At 41.0% G+C, this 23,967-nt stretch overlaps 1 protein-coding gene across 5 annotated transcripts in view; it reads left to right on the top strand.

Annotated features, from left to right (window-relative positions):
* The first annotated feature begins 553 nt into the window (after nt 1-553).
* The window catches only part of LOC135216371 (sideroflexin-1-like), a 185,789-nt gene continuing 162,375 nt past the window's right edge, over nt 554-23,967 (top strand). For 2 of the 5 annotated variants that reach the window (XM_064251626.1, XM_064251627.1), the window contains exons 1-2: nt 2,232-2,265; nt 5,483-5,636. In XM_064251626.1, coding sequence (XP_064107696.1) covers nt 2,247-2,265; nt 5,483-5,636 — 173 coding nt within the window. In that variant the 5' untranslated portion in view covers nt 2,232-2,246. Of the gene's footprint in view, nt 1,113-1,148; nt 1,400-2,231; nt 2,266-5,482; nt 5,637-23,967 lie in introns of those variants that run through there. The other 3 variants (XM_064251628.1, XM_064251631.1, XM_064251630.1) reach the window with 3 other exon arrangements.

Below are 23,967 nucleotides of genomic sequence, written 5' to 3'. Positions count from 1 at the left end.
TTAGAAACGAGATAACACAGCGGTCCTCTAAGGTCTGAAAATCAACCGGTGAGTACTCGCAACATTTTGAGAGAGAGAGAGAGGCGCGTACCTCTCGTCGTGTCTCGTATAGCAATTTATGATCTGAGTTCATGTATACAAGGACTGCTCAGTAAGTGAAAGTACTTAGTTGCGCTACTATTCATTAATGATATTGGTGTGTTATCCTCGTTAATAATGAATTGGGTTGAGAGATATCTCCCCGTAATTTAGAAACCGCAAAGGGAGTTTTGTGGAGTTGTTACGTAAGGCTTTTAGCGGTTTTTGACCAAGTAACAACGTTAAGCATATAATACAGTCCACTATAAGTCCATCTTTTTCGCCACAGCTGTAGTAAATAAATATGACATTTAGATTAATAATCATTACACTGTTTAAATGTATTAAACACAACGGAATACCTCATCAATAGTTGTAAGTCCATGTGGAAGGTAATTTACACGTGGGTTTCATCTGTCCAATGGTAGAAGTAGCTGATATGCTGTAGCCAATCAGATTTCCCGGATTGTGGTGTGTGTCCCTAGCAGACGATAATCGAGTATTTTGCCGTGTTCAATGTGCTTATCGTCAAATTTTCAAGAATATGTGAAAATTAAAGGCTATCCACTTTAAGAAATCATGCTTCATGTTAGAATGTATTTAATCTAAATCACAAAAAGTGTATATTTAGCAATATCGAATCGAGTGAAAAAATTGACATACCGTACTACCATAGCTTAAATTAGAAAGAACGATACCACCAGTCTATGCTCTTCAGTATTGTATTATTTAATCTCTCGCATTCTTCTCTGATCTGGACATATCTCGATTGTGCGAGAACAAGTTTCTCTTGCCGACGGTGACAACGTGTAAAAACCACGGCAAAAGAAACTATTGCACCAACCCTGCTGTTATTATAGGCCTCTGGTCACGTTCTTCGCCATCAAGTAACATCTGTGTCTCGGTTATTGCGAATCCTGCGAGGCTGCGACTAGTATAGGGTAGTAGCTATTTATAGTAGTAAGCAAGCAATCGAAAGGGAAGATACCACTCTACCTATAGCTACTAGTCCCACAAGTATCGCCAAGTTTGCGGTAAGCAGGAGTTTGCATTCCTTATAGGCTATTTAAGCGTAAGAGAATGTCGTGCTACAAAGATTTCACTTATAGGTACAAGTAACGTCATAGCACATTCATTCGGTCTTTTTGGTTTATAGCAATACCTAACTGCCTGGTAGGACTAGGATTTAGGTACTACTTAGCCTAGTAGGTAGGTAGTACCCTTTTAGACTTACCTATATAGTATCTAAAGCAGGATCGACTTTAATCAAGAGCCAGAGTCCGTTGAAGCAACACCTCGAGACCTCTACTTTTTTGTCGAAGTAAGTTTTTTCTTTGTAGGTAGGTATCTATAGGGGAAACACCAGCGACTACCAACCCTTATCACGGTGAACAGGTCTTATTCACTCGATATTTAAATGGTGAAACAAGAATACAATTACAGCTCCAAGCATACCATTCAAAAGATTGAAGTTTCGTCAACATAATGTGATGCCCATCTCCGATGTCAGGACGCGTTATAATGTACTTTTTTGGGGGTTGTACACGTTGATCGTACATGGTCCACCTTTGTACCATGCGGCTTTTTTACCCTACTTACCTAAGTACTATACCTATTTACCGAAACGGCCAAAAAACTTATTGGGACGGCTAAAGGCTGCCTGTTACCTAATTAGTAATCCTATTGTGTCCCCTTGGCTCAGTCACTTTTGGAGCACTATGAAATTTGCATTACCTAGCCTAATAGGTAGGAAGTAGCCCACCGTCCATCGCACTCCTTACTACAAACACCACAGGGATACTTTGGCGGAGGTGCAAACTTGACTTTCTTATGCTTTGGCATTGTAGGGTAAAAAGCTGCATGGTACAGGGGTGTACCATGTACGATCAATGTGTACAACCCCAAGAAAAGTACATTATAACGCGTCCTAACACCGGAGTAGAGGTCTTTAGCTCTGTTTCTCACCAACAAGAAGTCGCGTCTGATGCCCATCTCCGATGTCAGGACGCGTTATAATGTACTTTTTTGGGGTTGTACACATTGATTGTACATGGTCCACCCCTGTACCATGCGGTTTTATACCATAATACTAACAACTTGGATAACAGCCCAAGAGAACAACTGACAGAATCTGAACCTTTTCAGTCTTCATGGTGATATGAGGCCACATGACCAACCACTGCCCAGGTAATTACAGGTAAAGTGCGAAGAAGCCCTGTTATCAAATTACTAAAAATGTTAATCCTATAGTTTTGAAATGGGTTGAAGCTAGTCGATAGCTACTTAGCTTATTAGGCTAACAGGGAAGGGTGAGGAAGCCAAGGATGCCATTGATCCACTTTAATAACAATAATGATAACTTAGACTACTCTACAATGACATGGTAGCCTATGTAGCTAGAGTTGCTAAAACTAGCAGCCACCATACATACATTACAAAACAAATGTTAGTCGATGCCATGTTTAATTACTATTTACACAAGTTTGCAATTTTAAAACAAACATATCGAGGGTCGTTTCGGTTATTTCGTGTGCCGTTTCGGTCTCTTCGGTCGTTTTGGTCGTATTTTAGTCCCAAATCACAAAGTAAGGCCATAATTTTCGATATTTGGGAAGGTGGTCGCATTATGGTAGAGGCCAGGCATTCGGTATTTTACCATAGGGTAAAAAACCGCATGGTATAGGGGTGGACCATGTACGATCAACGTGTACAACCCCCAAAAAAGTACATTATAACGTGTCCTGACATTGGAGATGGGCATCAGACATGACTTGTTGTTGGTGAGAAACGGAGCTAAAGACCTCTACTCCGGTGTCAGGACGCGTTATAATGTACTTTTCTTGGGGTTGTACACATTGATCGTACATGGTCCACTCCTGTACCATGCGGTTTTTTACCCTATATTTGACCCCAATCCCTGGTGGCTTTTGTATTCACAGGACTGTTCCGTGCAGTCTATGCAGAGTTAGGTATTACTTAGAAATACTGTAGATTCTTAGGTATGGGGGAAACACCGCAGTGGATCCGTTGTTATTGCATGGATCAGCCTTATTCGCTCGATATGTAATTGGTGAAACAAGAATACAATTACATCTTTAAGCATACTACCTATTCAAAAAATTGAAGTTTTGTCAACATAATGTGATATATGAAAGTGTCATACAAACTAAAACAGGCATGTGAGGTCTTCGTAAAATATGTTTTCAAGGCAGCTTTTAAATCCAATATGGCATTCACTGACTGAGGTGCCGTTCATAACCGCAAAAGATCCAACATTTTTCCCAGCCTTCTCAACATTCATTTGAACAATGTTAGTGTATATTATTGATCTTACTCAAGATTGTAGTTGTAATCAGCACAATAAAACAACATTTTGTTGCCCATATTAGTGAAAGTATGAAATTTCTCATTCCCGGGGTCATGGTTTGAACCGAAATTCATTTTTACCCTGTAATTGGTGGTGTTATCCTTACTGCCATCACAACTGAAACTCCACAGTGCTTATTTGAATGTAATTAGTATACACATTTTGGTCTTAATTCACTCCAAATTGCACTTGATCAACATTGCTGTTCCTGGTTCCTAAGCACTCACTCCACAAACACAGTTGGGGGCAGCACACGACTACACAGTCTATGAGGTGCAAAGCTTTATTCCCTTAATTGTTTACTTTACTCATTATTTAGTTTAACTTTAGTTTGTTACTTCAAAATGTTTATTTAATTCATGTCTATTATCCCTTTTTTGCAACCAAATAAGCCCCCCAAAATTACAGATATTTCTAAAGTAGATATGAGCAGATGGCAAAATGACTCATCGTTGCCAATTTAGTGGAGCTTCATACATACACCGATGCATTTACAAACTTTTTCCATGAATTCTAGTTGTCATAGTAATGCAATAATGATAAAATTACTCTAATGTGTATATATACTACAAATAGATTTGCTAATTTCACTTATTTCCCCGGTTTCGTGTAAGTCTTATACGTACCCAGTTTGGAAGGTAAACACATACCAATTGGCAACGCTGATAACCAGTAGAAGAGCGCAAACAAAGCCGTAGGTGCTGTTCACAGCAAAACTTATTTGAGTCAGGAATCTATTTAGTTTTTGAACAACGAATATTTTCAAATTAATGATCATGAATATATAAAAAATTTATGCAATTCATGACCTTATACTGCCGTTTAACTATTTATTTAAATAATTATTCAGTGCACTCTTCTTCTACCAAAAAATCGTAGTTTCCATTGATAAGCCGTGGTTGGTGTTTTTGTTTATGATTTTTGTAAAGAAAGTGCCACAGTGTCTATGGGTACAAGTGGTGTGCGGATTTAGCACATGGAATGGGAATTTTATTGACACAAGCGACTCCGCAAACATCGAGATGGCGTCAAGTAAGTAGAAATTTTGAAAGCGTCATGGAGGTATGTGTGCACTACGTAGATCCAGACTTTCATTAACCTCTGTTCAATCTTAAAATATGACCTTAATTTCTAACTTTGGAGAAAATACTTACGTTGATAGGAGAGTAGAGGTCTTGAGCTCTTGCTCTCACCACCAACAACTCGTGATTGGTGCCCATCTCCGGTGTCAGGACGTATTAAAGTACTTTTTCGGAGAGTGGATCCACACATGGTGGAAACTGGATCCGCTAGTCCAGTCGGTTGTTCCCCCTAGGCCTAGGCACTGGCTACCTAGTACAGTGGTCCCCCATATTCGCGGGGGATGCGTACCAGACCCCCCCGTGAATAGTTAGAACCCGCGAATGTTTGGAACCCCTATAAAAATGCTAAAAACAGCCTATTTTGTTAGTTAAAACTCAAGAAAAACCCAATAAAAATTTTCCTACATTGTTTTTTTAATAGTTTTATCACAAAAAGTGCATTTTATGACGAAATTCATAAAAAAAAAACCAGGAATTTGTGGATATTTATCATAGAAAATTACCGCAAATGCGCGAATTTTCTGCGAATCTGGAGAACGCGAATACGGGGGAGTCCACTGTACTGTTGATAGAAGGGCCCAGGGCAGACCGAGTAGTATTAACACACATCCATCAGAGTGGAGTCCCTGCCAATAACCAGGGACTGCCTGGACTTCCCAAGTCATTAGGGAATCCGAGTCCTTCCTCCTCCCCTCTCACAGACATAGGGCACAAACGAATTTTATTATAAAAATGCCATTTTGTGTTACTAAAAGAGTATTATTTTATGAGACAAATTTACCAAACAAATTTCTTCTATTTATATAGTATATGTATTCTAATATTGTGTTTTCGAACTTTACATGCAAGCATGTAATTACCTTCTTTTATTCCAGTCATAGTGAATCGTGTAGTAATTACCTTCTTTTATTCCTGTCATAATGAATCGTGTAGTAATTACATTCTTTTATTCCAGTCATAATGAATCGTGTAAACATAGATGAACCCCGTTGGGACCAAGGAACTTATGTGGGCAGAGCAAAGCATTTCTTCACAATTACAAATCCATTGAATTTACTCTGCACACCAGCACAGCTTGATGAAGCAAAAATTGTTGTTGACAAATACAGGTAACTGTAAATTGTGTTCTGTACTGTACTTGCTGTACAGAATGCCCTTTTCTAATTGATGTTAAATAATATCAGAGAGAGTATGTAGATATTCAAAACTGGTTTGTTAAGTATCTCTTTTCATTCCCAACACTGTCCAGTACAACCCAGTTAAACTGTTGTAGAACTTATCCAGTGGCACTATGTAGTTGTTTTTGTAATTTCCAATTTGTTCCTACAAAAGTAAGAACATGGGGTGTTCTGTGCATGAGCTGGAAATGGTCATTGAATCTCGGTAACAAGGTGGTTAATTGTAGATAGGTGGGTGAAATGGGGATAGTATTGCACTGTTTGCTGTTAGGCAGCATATTTTATAAGCCGTTGTTGGGTGGAGATGTGTTGCCATTTTATCATCAATAGTAAATTGAAATTTTATGTAAGTGACTTACCCAGTAATTACATAGTTAATTATATTGCAATACACCCCCTGAACACCTGAATAAGCCCTGGTCACTTACCAGCCCGAACCCTCATTTATTAAAATTTTACCAAATCTTTGGTTAAAATAAACGATCAGTGTTGCCAATCTCCTGGCAAACACCCTCGTTACCTAGTTACCAGCCCACTGCTGGTAGCCCTGCCTCACGGGCCCGTCACACCTGCCCTCTCACGTCAATCACTTATCGTTCGCGGTCGAGTACAGATGTATCCACAGCGAACTCCTTTTTGGTCTTGCCTGGCCTTCGTTTGCACCTTTGATTTGATTGAATTTGGTGACGAATTACGCATCCCTTTGGATTACGGTTGGATTGCTCTTAATACCTTGTCATTAGACATTGATTCTGCAAAGGAAGAAACAACATAGGCTACGACAACGACTACTGCATTCTCGGCCACGACATCACAGAAAACGGCGAGCGGAAGTTCAACAACGTATCGTCTTTGCCAACAATGCAAGAAAAGGATGAGTACCCTAAGACACGATAATCATTCCTTATGCGTAAATTGTAGGCCTGTTCAATGTAATGTAAAGACCAGATGTGTGGAATGTCAGGAGTGGTCTTTGGACCGGATGTTAGGGTATCTCAAACATAGGAAAGGTCTCGTATTAAGAAGTAAGCGTAGGCAGGAAGAGACTAACGTAGACCAAGATAAAGACAGACAGCGCTCTTTAAGAGACTCGAGAGTAGGCTGACATCGAGTATGATGTCTCTGTTTACCAATTTTATGTCAAGATTAAGTGAGGATAGATCGAGCAATAGGGGTACTGAAATTACTAATAGTTCTTTTCCAGCTCCCCTGCCTGTTCCAGAGACAGCCTAACTGGTGCTGGGGGTTATGGAGATCCGCAAGCCCACAGGGCAGGATCTGCCGTCCCTCCTGGCGCGGAGCAGGCAGTGTTGGCAGCAGATTCCCCTTCCCTCGATGTGTAAGTTCTCAGGATGATGAAAAATTAGGTCAGATACAGACGAGTAGGGATAATAGGCTACATAGTGTTTAGGAAGAGAAGTGCAGGTTTCTTTGGGTCGGTTTTCTATTAAGAGTAGTAGTTTATAGAGGGACAGTGTCCTTAGAGCCTCTTTGGGTTTTTTTTTTTCCTGCTTCGAGTTCCTTGCATCAGAAGCTTTTAGCCCATGGTTGGTCTTTCAGATCTGGTTTCGGGTCTGTCGAGTTCTGAAGGGTTGAGTACTGCTCCTTCGTCTTTAAGGTTACTTTCCTCTACTTATACGATACGATAATTGTTGATATCAACTAATTCTCCGTTCAGTACATATTGACTTACGATATTCAGTATAGAGAGAAATCGAATAAAATTAACTACGGCTAGCCTAGTGTTCACGATGATATATCGTATGCATATTCAGTAGCCTAGCCTAGCCTAAAGTATTCGCTGTACTACATATCAGTAGTTATTTTTATAGTGGCTAACGCTGTAGGCTCAAGGCATTCTGACTTAGGATAATTCAGTACAGGTTTAATTGAAAACGAACGAGAATCCGATCTGAGGATAATTCAATATGAATGTAATCGAACAGAATGAAGATCGGATTCTGTCCGACTAAAGCATTATAATTGTATTATATGTATCATCATATTAGCGTAGTATAAACACTAACTCGGCAGTCATTCACGCTGGAATCAGCGGATGATGAATACGGGTTTGCGTCGCCGTTTCCATCTCATTCTGTCCTGATTGGCTGGCATAACTAACGTAACAACTCTTCCTCACTTATGCCAGGTTTGTACAAACGTCTTGAAGGAGACGTGTGTTCATCTATGTTGACATTTAACATAGTCATTAAGGTATCTATCTTGTGGCATATAATCAGATGTCAGATATAAGGAATTCGTATGTATGACGTCTTCATACGTTTAACAGACTAATTGCCGTCAGTAATTAAATTGCGCTTATGTCAATTACAGTTACAAATTATTACCAGTCGCATTATCAAATTACAGTGACAACTGAAATTAATATTAGGCCTGATAAAGTTAATTTAATTACCTTAAAATATTAATTTATTACTTTTCAATTAAAATATTAATTTATTACTTTTCTATTAAATTAAATTACACTAGCTTGTCGTCAAACAGCACTATTGTAAGGAGGTGTGGCTTAGACAGACAAGGATGCCGGCTAGTCTGTTTTTTTCCTTGGCTCCAGATTCAACCATATCACTTGGTCTCGGCTAATGTTTTTGTCCCTAGTTAGCGTATTAATGAATATCTGGATACTTAACTTATGGAACGAAGTCATACTGTTCGTCTTACGATGTAATTAAGGCCAAAATTTGACTAATACGTCTCATTGGAAGCTAGTTTTTCCCTCGGGTTAGATGGCGTTAAATTTAGGATTCCGTTCGTTTTCACTCGTTTTCATAGGTATTACGAACCTTACACTTTATATACTTTATTAATCCTTTGTCGGTGTGAAAACAACAGTAATGAGCTCTTTCATGTTATTAGTTTCTTTTCCACGGCTGCGTTTGAATTCATACAAAAGCTTGGGACTTCTGTCCAGGTTGCTGATGCACGTAATTTTGCCTTCTTAGCTTCAGCTACGTTTATAACATGAATACAGTAATTACCGTCGCACGCGGATGAATACAATAACGGATGTTGCTATCGGATTCGATTACTGTCGCACGCGGATCAATACAGTAAAGTGATGATGTTATAGGAGTCGATCGCATTAGCAACAAGTTCTCGTTCAGTTGTTCATAGCTGTACGCAGTTATACGAGTATATTATCGTTAAGATAATACCTTTTTAACTTAGAAGAGGGTGCAATTTACGTAGGTGGAGATGTTAGACGATTGTAATTCTCTCTCTCTCTCTCTCTCTCTCTCTCTCTCTCTCTCACTTTCCTGATTTCTCTCTCTCTCTCTCTCTCTCTCTCTCTCTCTCTCTCTCTCTCTCTCTCTCTCTCTCTCTCTCTCTCTCTCTCTCTCTCTCTCTCTTCCCTGATTTCATATTCTCTCTCTTCATCCTAGACAATTGTATTTCTCTCTCTCTCTCTCTCTCCTCTCTCTCTCTCTCTCTCTCTCACTTTCCTGATTTCATATTGTCTCATCCTATTTTCCACGCTCTCCTAACACTGGACTCATTGTGCAACAGAGAGGTTTTTCTTCCTGTTACATCCCTTTTCAAACTTTTCTGTCAATTTTCCCTTCATCGCTGACTGACCTCATAGGTCCCCAATACTCGGCCCTGGCCCTTTGGCCTAAATTCTATTTTTAAACCCAACAATCTCGCTGTCTGAGTTAGTATTAGAGTAGGGAGCGATTATTAGGGATATGTAGAAGGTATTCATGATATGATATATCACGAGAGGATTTTAAGTATTAGGACAGATAAGAACGAACATGTCTGGGTCTATCTGAGGGTATTCATCCTAGTGCCAACCAGGCAGAGAACAGACAGGCAGGTACAACACTACAGGAGAGGACATCACTACGAACGACGACACCGTCGCAGACGCACCGATGGACATGGTTTTCTCCTCCGTACATGAGAGGCCTAAGGCCACATGGGAGGTCTTGAGTTTCCCTCCATACATGAGAGGCTGAGAGCCACATGGGAGGTCTTCAGGTTCCCTCCATACATGAGAGGCCGAGAGCCACATGGGAGGTCTTCAGTTTTTCCTTTACTCAGGTGAGGCACATAGCCAGCTGAGAAGAAACAGGTTTGTATCCCTCCCACACTCAATGAGTTTTGACCTTAGGGTAGAGGTGCAGGGAGTTTTTCCCTCCACATTTGGGAGGCCTAGATGGCCACACATGGGAGATTAGTTTCGACGAGTGGCAAATGAACTTGAGACTGACTCGCGTACTCAATTATATTGACTGACAACTGGTACAGTGGAGGGCTGGGCAGATTTGATTCCCCACCTCCAAATTAATGTTGTTAATCAGGCTTATTCAGGTGTTCAGGGGGTGTATTGCAATATGAAGTTTTTATTGTAAAACTAATATTGTAATACCTACCTGAACACCTGAATGATTCCCACCCTCCTCCTCTCATACGGAGTTATTGAGTTATGATTGACGTAAGAGGGCAGGTGTGACCGGCCCGTGAGGCAGGGCTACCAGCGGTGGGCTGGTAACTAGGTAACGAGGGTGTTTGCCAGGAGATTGGCAACACTGATCGTTTATTTTAACCAAAGATTTGGTAAAATTTTAATAAATGAGGGTTCGGGCTGGTAAGTGACTAGGGCTTATTCAGGTGTTCAGGTAGGTATTACAATATTAGTTTTACAGTAAAAACTTCATTTCCCCACTTGGCAGAAAAAATTCAAATTTCGCGAGAAGCCTTCGAAAACTCAATGTAGATACGTACAAGGTGAAGCCCACTAACAGCAATACGGTAACAACTTGGCTGACCACCTCATTCTTTATTGTGCAACACTCATGGAAACATCAAGTGTGTAATGGCGTCATTTTATTTTTATTTTCCAGTTTTTCTTTACTGGATTTTGTTGGTGTTTAAACAGCTACCAAAATGCTTATTTCATAGCCTTCAAGCAGAATCTTTCAGAATGAGTTTTTCTCGTTTTATTATTCATAAGTTCATTCATTAAGCCGGCTACCAGCAGGGCACTCATATAGGCTACTAGTTAGCAGATGGTAAGCAATTGAATTTTACATTTTTATTTTTTGGCTGGAACATACATTAATCTTTCAGGCCAAAATTTTTTGCATTCACAATACGTTCACCGCATATAGGCTACTAGTTAGCTGATGATAAACAATTGTCTTAAATGTAATTCTTGAATTATATAAAATTGTTTTTAGACCAGTACATACGACAGTCCTTTAGGCCAAAACTATTTGCTTTTACAATGTGTTTACCAAATGTAGGTTACTAGATAGTAACAGTAAACAATTGTCTTATTGTAATTCTTGAGTTTTGCAGGCCATACTATACATTCAGGATGTGTTTACCACATACAGGCTACTAGTTAGCAGACGGTAAAAACTTGCCATAAGGGTAATTTTTGAAATTTACATTTATAGAGAAATTCCACCTCAAATAAAATCATGGAAAGATCATCTGTATGATGCACATTTGCTGAAGAATAATGATGTAACATAGACGGTACATATACCAAAACTAGCAAAACAAGACTGCCATTACACTCAGTTCTCTTCGTCATTCTGTTTCAGTTGGAGATGGATGGAAGAAAAAGCCAAAAACAGCACAGTATTATAGTGCAACGAAATTTGGAGCAGACATACTTGACCCAATGGCACATCATTATTCCACAAGTTGCCCATCCAGACATTGGCCTCTGCATGTGTCTTAAAATATTCTCGATCTTGCAGGTATCACTGCATGGATATTGATTCAGAGGTTATGGATTAGCAGAGGAATGTTCAGCTTCTGTTACAAATTCAGAGATGGCTGAAAGTGACAAGCATATTGATGAGAATTTGGAAGGGGATGGTAGAATGGAAGCAGTGCGAGACCTGTGTGGGCAATAACAAAACAAATGAGCTGCAAAAAAGGAAAAAAAAAATTAAAAATATATGTGGAAAATGCACTTCTGTAACCAAACGTCATATTTTGTCTTAGTTATATATGTAATTCTAATACATGCAGTCCCCAGCTTACGATGGGGGTTCCGTTCTTGAGAAGCGCTGTAAGCCGAAAATCGTCGTAAGCCAGAAAATTGTCAAAAATCTTAAGAAAACCTCAATTATAATGCTTTAGGTGTAACAAAAACTATGTAAACTGCATTTTTGTACATGGAACTTACCCAGCAGATATATACTTAGCTATAGACTCCGTCGTCCCCGACAGAAATTCGAATTTCGCGGCACACGCTACAGGTAGGTCAGGTGATCTACCGCCCCTGCCGCTGGGTGGCAGGAATAGGAACGATTACCGTTCTAGAATCAGATTTTCTCTGTCGCGGTAGTGTCAACATACGTTGTTGCTACCTCCAGTTTGATTTTCGTTTTTTCATCGCCATCGACCTTCTGGGCTGTCTTTTGCAGGAAGTACTGGGTCTTTGGTTTGGCATACGCTTCTATTAATTTTTTAATGAATTTGGCTTCGAAATTTCGAAAATATATTACGTGAAACTACCGAATTTTTCGGTAGACACTTATATTTTGCAATAAGGGAAATATTGATATTTTTTTTCACTAATACGTGTATAAGTGTTAGAACTTGATGAAGGAAATATAAGATCTAACTTCCTACTTTAGGAAGTCAGAAAGCATATAACTAGATACGCTTCCTTTAGAAGCTTTAAGAGCTCTCGTACTAACGAGCAGTTAGAGTATTGACAATTCTAGTAGTTGTTGCATCCTCATCACCTTCTTACTCCACAGAATCTACAAATTCATATGTGCAAATTTGAGGATAAATGGATGGAGCTCAAAAGGCGAGCTCTAAAAAAGGTAAGAAGTGAATATAGTGTTTCCCAGTGCAGTGGAGGGTGCGTCTGATCGGCTCCGTAGCGCTTCCAGGCCTAGACCTCTTCCAAACTCCAGACCCAGTGGAGGAGGAAAGTCGACAGCCGCAGGAAGGTTAGGGAGAACCCCCACCGGTCAGGCGTCCCCTCGGCAGGTTCTGTAGAACGTCCCAGACTGCCAAGGATAGCCATTGATAAGGCATCCTTAAAAAAGTGCGTCTCTTCATCTTACATCCGAAAAGACGAAGAATGTATGTTTGGAGCGATGATCTAGCGCGTTCTCTGAAAACTAAGAGAACACTGAGGCCAGCCGCTGCCAGGAAGCCGCGTTCCAGCAAGCTAGCGTGAGCTACGTTCCTATAGCCAGCAGCGAGGCGCGTTCCAGCTAACAGATTAGCGCGAGCCGCGTTCCTACAACACCCCCCAAACGCGAGCCGCGTTCTAGAAAATTTTTTCTTGGCGCCAAGGCGCCTTCAAAGAGACGAAGCGCCAGCCTGGCGCAAATTGCGCCAGAAAACAGACGGCTAGAGCAAGGAGCCTTACAGTAGAGTGGCAATCAGAACGATCCTTCCATTGAACGTTTCCGGGGCAAGAGGCTCTTTCTAAAAAAGGGGTCTAGTAGGCGCTCGGAACTGTCAGGGCCGCACGGGGACCTTCCACGCAAGCGGAACGTTCCAGGAGCGAGTCTCCTTTCTAGCGTGCGGAACATTCCAGCGCGCGGAACATTCCAGGCGCTAGGTGCAAGGATCCAGGCACCAGAATCCTTTCTCTATCTGCCTCGGCAGGGAAAGAAGGTAGTAGAGTATCTGCTGTGTGAGAATACGATACGGCAAATCATAAGCACATACCGTAGTTACTTCTTTGCTGAGCAACTCAGTTACCAGTTATCCTTCCAGGAATTTCCTAGGAAGGACTACGCTTAAAGGGATTGTTAAGACAACACCTACTTAGCTTCTAGATTTATCGAAGTCTTGTTTCGCATTATAAGAACTTCCTGAAGTTCGATAATAATTTTATAAGATTCCTTTATTAAATGGAGTAGCTGGCAACTCTGGAAGAGTAAGGCCAGTCGGCTAACGAGACTGCTATCGTAATCGCTTAGACACCAACGCAGTTTCATGTAGGTGTCCGGTCATGAGTGGTCGGTAACATGTCTCTCTCCTGCGGGATGGAATGAATAACCGTGTCTCTCCCCTACAATCGTGGTTTTAGCTTCGGATTGAGGGGATAGTTAAGCAAACATAAATAAAATATTGTCTGCCTTTTGCTAAGAAGCTTTCAATAAGAAAGATATTACAACATTTCAATGCTGTTTACCGTAGGTAACATTTTTAAAAGATTCTAACGCAGCGGAACTCTATATTGTATAATGCTCTCATGCTTACGAAAGCATGACTTATTAGAGTACATGCTTAGTGAGAAGATGAATGTAGTAGAGAATTCACTTTAAGACTACGGTATGGTCAAGTCTTATGCACATACCGAGGTTAACTACAAAATTCCTAGTATCCTTACAAAGGTTTCCTAGATTAATGCTGTTTACCACAATGTGACAGTATTATAAAGGATTCTAATACGGCAGCGCGCGATATATATAATTCTCTCATCCTTTCGAGAAACGCACACAACCTTTTTAAATTCGGATATATTGCTCAAGAGAAGTTGGGCGAGTCGGATGGGAAACATTCTCTTAGTGGCAGAAGTTGTTTTTCCCTCCCTGAATGGACTATACTACGTATATAAAAGTTTTTTTTTCCCACTAAGAAACGGAATTAACATGTGAAGGATGTCGGGTTACATAAAGGCATAGATGTTATGGCACATAACCTAAAAAGAACTAGAAGGAAGCGCCACCTGGCGCAAATTGCGCCAGAAGCGCCTGCCGCGCCAGAAGCACCATCCAAGATATTTTCTCGTTTTAGCGAGTTATTAACCTGAGTCCAGTACCTCTCGGACAGCAGGCTCGGTAACGGCAAGATTCGTTCCTGATTTCGTTACCCATTTAATCGAAAAGAGGTCGCTTACAAGGAATGATGAAATGATTTATTTTAATCACTTAGGCCAATTCCACGACTCTCTCATATCGCAAAGAGCATCGAGAATCTCTTTTTTCGCCCCTGTTCGCGTTAACAAAAGAGAACCTATTTGGGAACAGACACGGAACGTAACGATCCTTAAGAGGTTCGATGCAAGATTTTGCATGTCCGTGAGAACCTTCTCGATCGAAGATAATAACTGTTAACGTATGTCTAACACTTATTGAAAAGAGTTGTGAGAACCTGCGGAAAAAGTCTTCTTCATAGATCTCTTTGTAAGGTAGAAGACGAACAGGCTTCCTTTAGACTGCTTCTTTTTCCTCGAACCCGAAGAGAGGTAGCAATATAAGACATCTTTAAATTTAAAGAAGGGGAATAAACTTTAGGTTGTGCTCCTTAATTATGCCACTAGGCATAGGCATATTGTCATGTAAGAGGCTCTGTCGAGTAAATGGATAAGACCCCATCGACAGACCCACAAGAACTCTTAGCCATAGGTCACATCCTCGCTGAGGCTCTTGAGGCGAAGCAGATTCCTAGGCATTAGCCATGGAGTCTTCCGCCTGATCAAGTAGGAACCAAGGTTTTATTTATTTATTACCTACAACGTATGTTGTTTACCTGTCTATTCAGTAAATAGTTGTCTCTTTCCCACCACCAAGGGTGTCAATCAGCTAAGTATATATCTGCTGGGTAAGTTCCATGTACAAAAATGATATTGTTAAGATACAATAAAGTTTTGTACATACTTACCTGGCAGATATATACGATTGATGGCCACCCACCCAACCTCCCCTCAGGAGACAGGTGGAAGAGAAAATCTGGTTCTAGAACGGTAATCGTTCCTATTCCTGCCACCCAGCGGCAGGGGCGGTAGATCACCTGACCTACCTGTAGCGTGTGCCGCGAAATTCGAATTTCTGTCGGGGACGACGGAGTCTATAGCTAAGTATATATCTGCCAGGTAAGTATGTACAAAACTTTATTGTATCTAACAATATCATTTTTATTGCATTTCTTATAAAAAAAAAACTTCAAATATTGATTATTTTGCATTTTTGGAGTCATATTTCTTCTGCCAGATCGACATTGTAAGCACTGTAACCCTGGAACATGTGGCATAACCCTGGAACATAATTTCTGATGAATGTAATTAAAAGCGTCTTAACCTTGGAACGTTGTAAGCCAAATCCGTTGCAAGGCGGGGACTGCCTGTAACTATATTACTTAATACAGCATATTTCCAACACTATAGTTAATTTCACTCATAGGTTGTATGATATCAACTGAAACCTAAATAGCTTTCCCATAGTATACATTATATTTCATTATTTGCTTTGACTTTCCTAATGCGTTTTGCTATTATTGTATACAGTGAGCCCTCGCTACTTCGCGGTTTGACCATCGCGGATTCACGACTTCGCGGACTTTTTTCATTACGTATGCATATATTATAAAAGAAATATATCGCGGATTTTCCGGAAATTTTGAAAATAGCCACGATATATGAAGACCCCAAATATTTCGTTAATTCCATTAATAATTAGTAATATCTGCTCTTACTGATGGTTCATTGCATTACATATGACATATAATTCAGTACAGAAAGAAATAAAACACAAAAAGAGAATGTGATCATACGATAATTCAGTATACGTAGTAAAATTAAATCGAACATGAAACGCAAATCAGATGCAGTCTGACTTTGTCATATTTGAATGGTGTAAGGCTGCTGATGGCTACTACTACAAATGTAATGGATGTGCATCTTTTCCATGAATCTTTTGTATGTATACGTAGTACTGCATCCAATAATATTGTTTGTTGCAAAAATCACATCTCGAATAAGCGTATGTATCTTACAACAAAACAAGCGTAAGATAGCGTACGTAGAGCATCTATAGTACCTTGTACATATTTGAATTTGTAACTACTACGTAGCATGTAAGACGGACTGTGATTGGTTCCAATGCTGATAGATGACGAATCAGCTCCCAAGATTTGTAATCTAGCCTGTGATTGGTGTTTTGACCGCTTCTCCGATCTGCAGCAGCTTGGCTTGTCTCCGACCAGTAGCATCTTCTCGCGGCCACTTTGTTTGCCACTCTCTCGCCCGGTAGATGCTGCTACGTTACTGTGTAACTTTAACCTGTGCTGTGCGTGACTGTTTGAAGTTGAACTTTTTGTTGAACTTTCTGTTTAACCCCTGCAATGGCTCCCAAGCGTTCTGCTTCTGCTAAGGCTGGTAGTAAGCCTAAACGCCACCGAAAATGATGACGATTGCTGAGAAGGTGACACTTCTCGATATGTTGAAAGAAGGCAGAAGTTACGCGGCCGCAGCCCGCCATTTTGGAGTGAACGAATCCACCGTTTGCTACATTAAGAAGGACGAGGCGAACATTAGAAAGACGGCTGCCATCACCTTTAGCAGGTCAGCGAAGCGAGTTGTTACTGCTCGTAATAAAACGATCGTCCGTATGGAAGGTGCTTTAGCAATCTGGATTGCCGACTGCCGGAAGAAGAACATAGCCTTGGATACGAACACCATCCGAACCAAGGCTTTGAGTTTGTATGAGAATTTTGCGGCAAAGGAACCTCAAGACGACGATGGCGACCATGCGAGAAGACGAAGATGATGTACTAGATGAACCTCAAGCAGGGACATCCACTGATTCCCAGCCTCAGAAACAACGTTTTTCCGCCAGCAAAGGATGGTTCGCGAAATTTCAGAAACGCTTTGGCCTGAAAAGCGTTTCCCTGCATGGCGAGGCTGCTTCCGCTGACACTACCGCTGCTGAAACTTACGCGAATGAGACATTTAAGAATATTGTCACTGAAGGTGGATACAAGCCCGAACAAGTGTTTAATATGGATGAGACCGGCTTGTTTTGGAAGAGAATGCCGTCGTGAACTTTCCTGTTCAAAGAAGAAGCCAAAGCCTCTGGCTTTAAAGCATTCAAAGATCGTGTTACCCTCGTGATGTGTGGCAATGCTGCTGGATTTTTGCTAAAGCCGAGGCTTATTTACAAATCGAAAAACCCTCGCGCTTTGAAAAATAAAAATAAGAATCTCCTTCCCGTGTACTGGATGCATAATGCAAAAGCATGGATTACGAAGATGCTGACCTCCAACTGGTTCCACCAGTGTTTTATCCCACAAGTCAGTAAATATCTCTTAGAGAAGGGCTTGCCATATAAGATCCTTCTCCTTATGGATAACGCTGGTGGACACGCAACTGATCTGTCGCATGAGGGCATTCAGGTTGAGTTCCTGCCACCCAACACAACGTCATTAATTCAACCGATGGACCAGGGGGTTATCAGGGCGTTCAAGGCCCTCTACACGAAGAATACCTTGGCGGACCTCGTTGCGTGTGTGGATGCTGCCCAAGATGATGAGAATGAAACATTCAATTTGAAGGCGTACTGGCGGCAGTACGCAATAGCCACGTGCCTGCAGAACATCCAGAAGGCACTGAAAGAAATGAAACCTGCTACTGTTAATGCGAGCTGGAAGAAGTTGTGGCCCCAGATTGTTTACGATGACAAGGGATTTACACCTGCTGAGATTCAACACTCTGCAGTACGGAAATCTGTGCAGTTGGCTGCGATTATTGGAGGTGACGGGTTTGGCGACATGACGACTGAAGACGTCGACGAGTTGTTGGACTGCCATTCCCAGCCGCTAACTGACGCAGACCTCGAAGACTTGACGAAATCGGCCAGTGACGAAGACAGTGAAACACAGGAAGAGACCCAAGAAATTGTCGAAGAAACGGGCTTAACATTAGAACGGCTTGCCAAGCTCTGCAACCTTGCGAAGGAGTTGAAAGAATTGTCGCAAGAGTGGGACGAGGATATGGTTCGTTCTCTGCAATTCTGCAACAAAATCGATGAAGACATGACTCCCTACAGGATGCTCTTCGAGCGAAAAAAGAAGCAGCGGCAGCAACTTCCGATCACAATGTTCTTCCAGCCTCGCAAAAAAGAGCCAGTTCCTCCTGCTACTATGCCTTAGGAAGAAATTGAAGAAGTATCCCAGAAAGAAGTTGAAGAGGTGTCCCAGGAAAAGACACCTCCGTCTGAAGAGACGTAAAATACTATCATTGGCTGCACAGTAGAAGACATCAGCTTCATCATCATCATTTCTACTGTGCAGCAAATTCATCGCCATCATCATTCAAGTTTTTCTTCAACTTCTTTCGTGGTGAGTACAGGTACTATCCGACTTACAACCTACTCGACATACGACCACTCGTACTTACAACCTTACTTCAGACAGTTGACCATTGAGTTACTTGGCACTGCGCCATCTCATGAGAACTCATCACTCAGGCATGAGAACTCTCATCACTCAGGCAGCATCAGTTTGAGTTACCCTGCTCTATCTGCAGCATCATTTGGTATTAACTGTACTGTAGACTGAATTGCAAACCAATTTATGTAAGAATCGACTTCTGACATGCATGCAAGAACCTAACCCCATTGTAACTCAATGCCTGATTGTACGTAATATATACTATTACATAAATGATTAAAATGTATTAGTAGAAGTACATTATGGTAAAAAGATTGAAATAATGATTGTACATTACATTACAGTACTAAGTAGGCACTTTTATATAGCAAAGGTTTGATAGTATACCTTACCCAGTATGTTGGCCACTTTCTAAGGTTCGACTTACATCCATTCTGACTTACAACCAGTGGGTCGGAACCAAACTTGGTTGTAAGTAGGATAGTACCTGTACAGTAACAATCTTTATTTTTTTATACTTTAATATTCTAACATATTTGTGCCTGTTTTAGTTTAGGGTACTGTAGTACATGCATTAAGTGTTCTGTACATTAAAGGGTGGTTTGTTAACAGTACTACGTAAAGGGAGGGTTTTAAAAGTCTGAATATACATGTTAAATAAATACGTAAATATGGTGTCCCTACTTCGCGGATTTTCAGCTATCGCGGCCGGGTTTGGAACCTATCTACCGCGATAAACGAGGGTTCACTGTATTTTCAATTAGAGAAACTAAACTGGAAGTTGATTTTTTTGCCTAATGTAACATCATGAAAATATAAATAAGACAATGAAAAATTTCTTTCATTCATAAAGAAGTGTATACTTGAGTAAATCTGTATGTAATATGAACAGCACTCAATGAACTATTTGCAGACATAATCATGTAATTTCTCTCTATTCAATATAAATGATCTGCTTAAAGCCATATAGCCACCAGAGAACTATTAACAGATTTTATTAGGAAATTAGATTTTTTTTTTTTTTTTTTTATAAAAGCAGTCAAAATGACTGCTCGGCTGTTAATGGTAGGTGTAGGAACTTGGCTGCTCTAGTGTTAATAGATATTATATTAACCTTGTTTAGTGAAGTGTTATGCAGTGAAGGAGGTGGCTACTCGTCCCCCGATGCTCCTAGACAAAGGTCCCTGTCCTGCTCTTGCTCAACAGTGAGAAGACATACCAGAGGTCCAAGGGAAGTCAGGGTGGTGTACATATGGGTAGTCGCCCTCTCAGTCGAGCCTGTTGCCTGTCCCAGGTATCAACAGAGCCACTGGAAAGGCATCTTATTGGATGTGTGGTGGAGGTGACTATCTGACCCCTTGGATCTCCTATACTTAAAGTCATTGTCCTGCCTCACTGCACTAGGGGGAAGATATGTATACATACTGGCAGTCGAAGGGAGTCTGAGCGGGTTGCCCCCATCGTCGAACCTGTAATTTTTCCAAGGTTTTGGCAGACTGCCTTTGAAAAGGTGTCTTGATGGATGTGTAGTGTTGGAATACCACTGGGTAGACATCTTGATAGTAATTGCATTCATGGCCACTAGCATTTGATGCTGATTCTTGAGCACTCAGCATGATTCTCAGACGCTTGGTACCAATTCTAGAGCATTCGGCATCAATTCTCGGATGCTCGGCACCGATTCTTGGGTACTTGGCACCTTTTTCTCTGAGAATGAGGGCTTCTGTGAAGTCAAGAGGCACCTATGGTGTTTTCTTATGACTTTTTTCTTTGCATATGCTTTTTCTGTCTCAGCGCCTTGAACATACACCTGTCAATTTGACGCTAGGTGTCATTTGTCTGGCGACACACTTCCAACTTAGTATCTCCAGGAATACGAGTTTGTCTCTAGTTGTGAAGGAAACAAGGCCAACACCTCTTTGTCTTCCTTCCTCTCGGTCTTTACGGAACTTTGCCTCCATGTCAGAGTTCTACTTCTTGTGATATCTATCTTCTAGCTCCTGATGTCAACCCACTAGCCTGGGCGCCAATTCTCAGGTGCTTGGTGCCATTTTACTCAAGAGGTTCACTGCCTATGCTACAGGGCTCAATTTTATTTTTCTAGTTCTAGACCTCTGACACGGAACACCCAGCAGTGCCCAGGACAATGTAGCTTTTATGGACTCTCAAGCTTCCTTGAGGACCTTCAGAAGACACTTCTCCTGGCCCAAGAATTGCTTCTTTTAATCAATTTGGACATGTCCCAGTTAGTCCCAACTCAGTCTATTCTGTATTCGCGAATGAAAATCGAATCTCAGAGTTTTAAGAATTTTCCATCTGACAAGAGTCTAATCATGCCTTTTGACAGTTTTGAACTTCCTCTCTCGCCCGTCATGTTCCATGTATGAATGGATGAGTCTGCTGGGCACTCATTCCTCCGTAGAAAAGTTCTTGCCATTGGGAAGACTCCACATGAGGGCACTAAAGTTCTTCCTAAAGACCAGTTGGTAGAGAAAGACATCCCAAACTTTTTTTTTTTTTTTTTTTTTTTTTTTTTTTTTTTTGTTTTTTTTTTTTTTTTTTTTTTTTTTCCTGATCACTCTGGGCAAGGTCAAGGAGGGCCTCTGAGCCCCAACCTCTCACTATAATTAGACACATTGGATCTGGGTTGGAAAGCTCTTCTGGAGGATGTGGAAGTATCAGGGATGTGATTTCAAAGCAGAGAAATCTCCATATAAATGTGAAAGATCTCAAGGCAATTCATTTGGCTCTTCAACGTTTTGCAACAGTGACTTTCAACAGCACAGCCATAGTCTATTCAGACAATATGATCGCACTAGCTAACATACAGAAACGGAGGAACTCACTCCTTCTCCCTCTATAAAGCAGCCAAGGATCTTCTCCTTTGGGCTCAGGACGATCACACCAAAATTCTCACAAGATTTATGCTGGGGAAGTTAAACGTCCTTGCAGATGACTTAAGTCCTTGCAAACAGGTCCTGCCTACGGAATGGACACCAATTCCACAGGTGTGCACTAACCTCTGGAAATGGTTGGGAAAGCCGTCAGTAGGCCTGTTTGCAATATCAAGGAATCATTGTCTCCCATGTATTATTGACCAGCTCCAAATCCTCTCGCTTGATCGACCAAATTCAGTGATCCAGGACCGGTCGAACCTGTATGTTTACACCTTCCCACTTTTCAGTATGGTTAGAGATGTCATCAACAAGTTTCTCTCACACAACACCACCTCAGTGACTGTAGTAGCTCCTTTTTGGCCACAGAAGGAATGGTTTCTGGACCTCCTCAATCTTCTTGTGGTTTCTTGTGGTTTTCCCAAGACTTCTGCCACAGAAACAAAGTTTTCTTAAGCAACCATATTTCCATTGGTTCCACCAAGGACTAGCCACTCTCACTCTGACAGGCTTCAGACTGTCAGGAAGCTTGTTAGAGTGAAAGGCTTTTAATGACCAGCTGCGAAGGCCATTGCAAAGTGTAGACATCAGTCTTCCTCTAATGTTTACCAGGCTAAGTTGGCAATCTTCTGTGACTACTTCTGCAATATATACAGCAGATTTTTACTCCTCTTAAGATCGTCCTGAGGTTTAGCTACTTCTACAATCAAGGGCTGCAGAGCTATGCTAAACTCAAGTGTTGAGATAGAGATTTAGACTTGTCTACTGATAAAAACATCTGTGATCTACTTAATCCTTTGAGACTTCCAAACAGGAAAAGACAGCTAGGGTTTCTGGGAACCTAGATGTCCTAAGATGGCTTTTGGCCCCTCCATTTGAGCCTCTTCAATCTTCATCCCTTAGGGATTTAACTAGGAAGACTTTTTAGTCAAAGACTACAGCTACGAGGGTCAGCAAATTCCAGGCCATGAACAAGAAAGCAGCTTTTGCACAATGAGATGTAGTCTGTTCATTCACTATGGATTTCTTAGCGAAGAATGAAACCCATCCAGTCCCTGGCCTTGTTTGTTTACGATCAAGAACTTGACCGACATTCTCAGCCCAACAGCCCAAGAGAGGGATGTGTGTCCGGTAAGAGCATTGTGACATTACATAGAGAGAACTAAGAGTATCAGAGGTACTTCTCTTAACCTCTGGTGCTCGGTCAAGGATCCTTCCCATCCTCTGCTCAAGAACACTTCGGCGTTTTCCCTGAGGAACGTTATCTCCAAGTCTCATTCAAAAACCCAGGAAAAGGACTTTCTTATTTGTAATGTCAAAGCCCCCGAAGTTAGGGTGGTAGCCACTTCTTTGAATTTGAAAGGCAACTTATCTCTTTCCACAATTGTTGAATCAACCTTCTGGAGAGTGCAAGTCAGTTTGCCAATTTTTATTTACGTTATGTAGAAATAGCATGTGATAGCTGTAGTACTTGACGGCCGTTATCAGTGGCTGGCATGGTATTGGGGTAAGAAGGATAGGTTTTACCTTGTTCCCACTATCCACTCACCTTGACAGGTTGTTGAATTCTGGGAAGCTTGGGTGTACTGTGTACCCAGAGTACCTGGATGGATAATGCGAATTGTTTTTATTTGGTTTGTGGGTAACTTTGTTTTCTGGTTGTTTTTTGGTATGTGCTGTACCCAGGTAAGGGCTGTTGTTTTTATGGTAATGCTTTGGCAACCATCGGCATACTCCTCATTTGCAAAGCACCCACTGAAGTAGAGGTGCTACTTGGCTGTATCATCATGCCACTACAGGTAAGATAAGCTCTGACCAAAGGCAGTATCTTCCTGCTGTAGCTCTCTCATCAGGTAAGGTTACAATAAGTATTTTACCAATTCTAGCTACTTTACTATTCCAAATTCATCTCCAGTTCTGAGTGTTTTTTGAGTAGTATATATCCATGTATCCACCTCCTGTCAATGTAGGGTTCAGCTATTTAGTCATTTGGTAAGTTACTCAAGTTATCCCCCTGTATTCGCGCACTCCAGATTCACGGACTCATATTCGCGGATTTCTCTCAGAAACATATACCCCCATTATTCGCCTATTTGTGGTATGTATTTTTCTATGTGAAATATCCACAAATTCTTGTTTTCTCTTTATAAATTTCATCATAGAATGCAATTTTGTTAGAAAACTATTTAAAGAAACAGGTATAAAAATTTTTAGTGGGGGTTTTCTTCAGTTTTAACTAATAA

Source organism: Macrobrachium nipponense, chromosome 6 (genome assembly GCF_015104395.2).
Source record: "Macrobrachium nipponense isolate FS-2020 chromosome 6, ASM1510439v2, whole genome shotgun sequence".
Taxonomy (NCBI): Eukaryota; Metazoa; Arthropoda; class Malacostraca; order Decapoda; family Palaemonidae; genus Macrobrachium; species Macrobrachium nipponense.
Note: the sequence above shows the minus strand (reverse complement) of the source record. Positions and strands in the feature narration are given on the sequence as shown.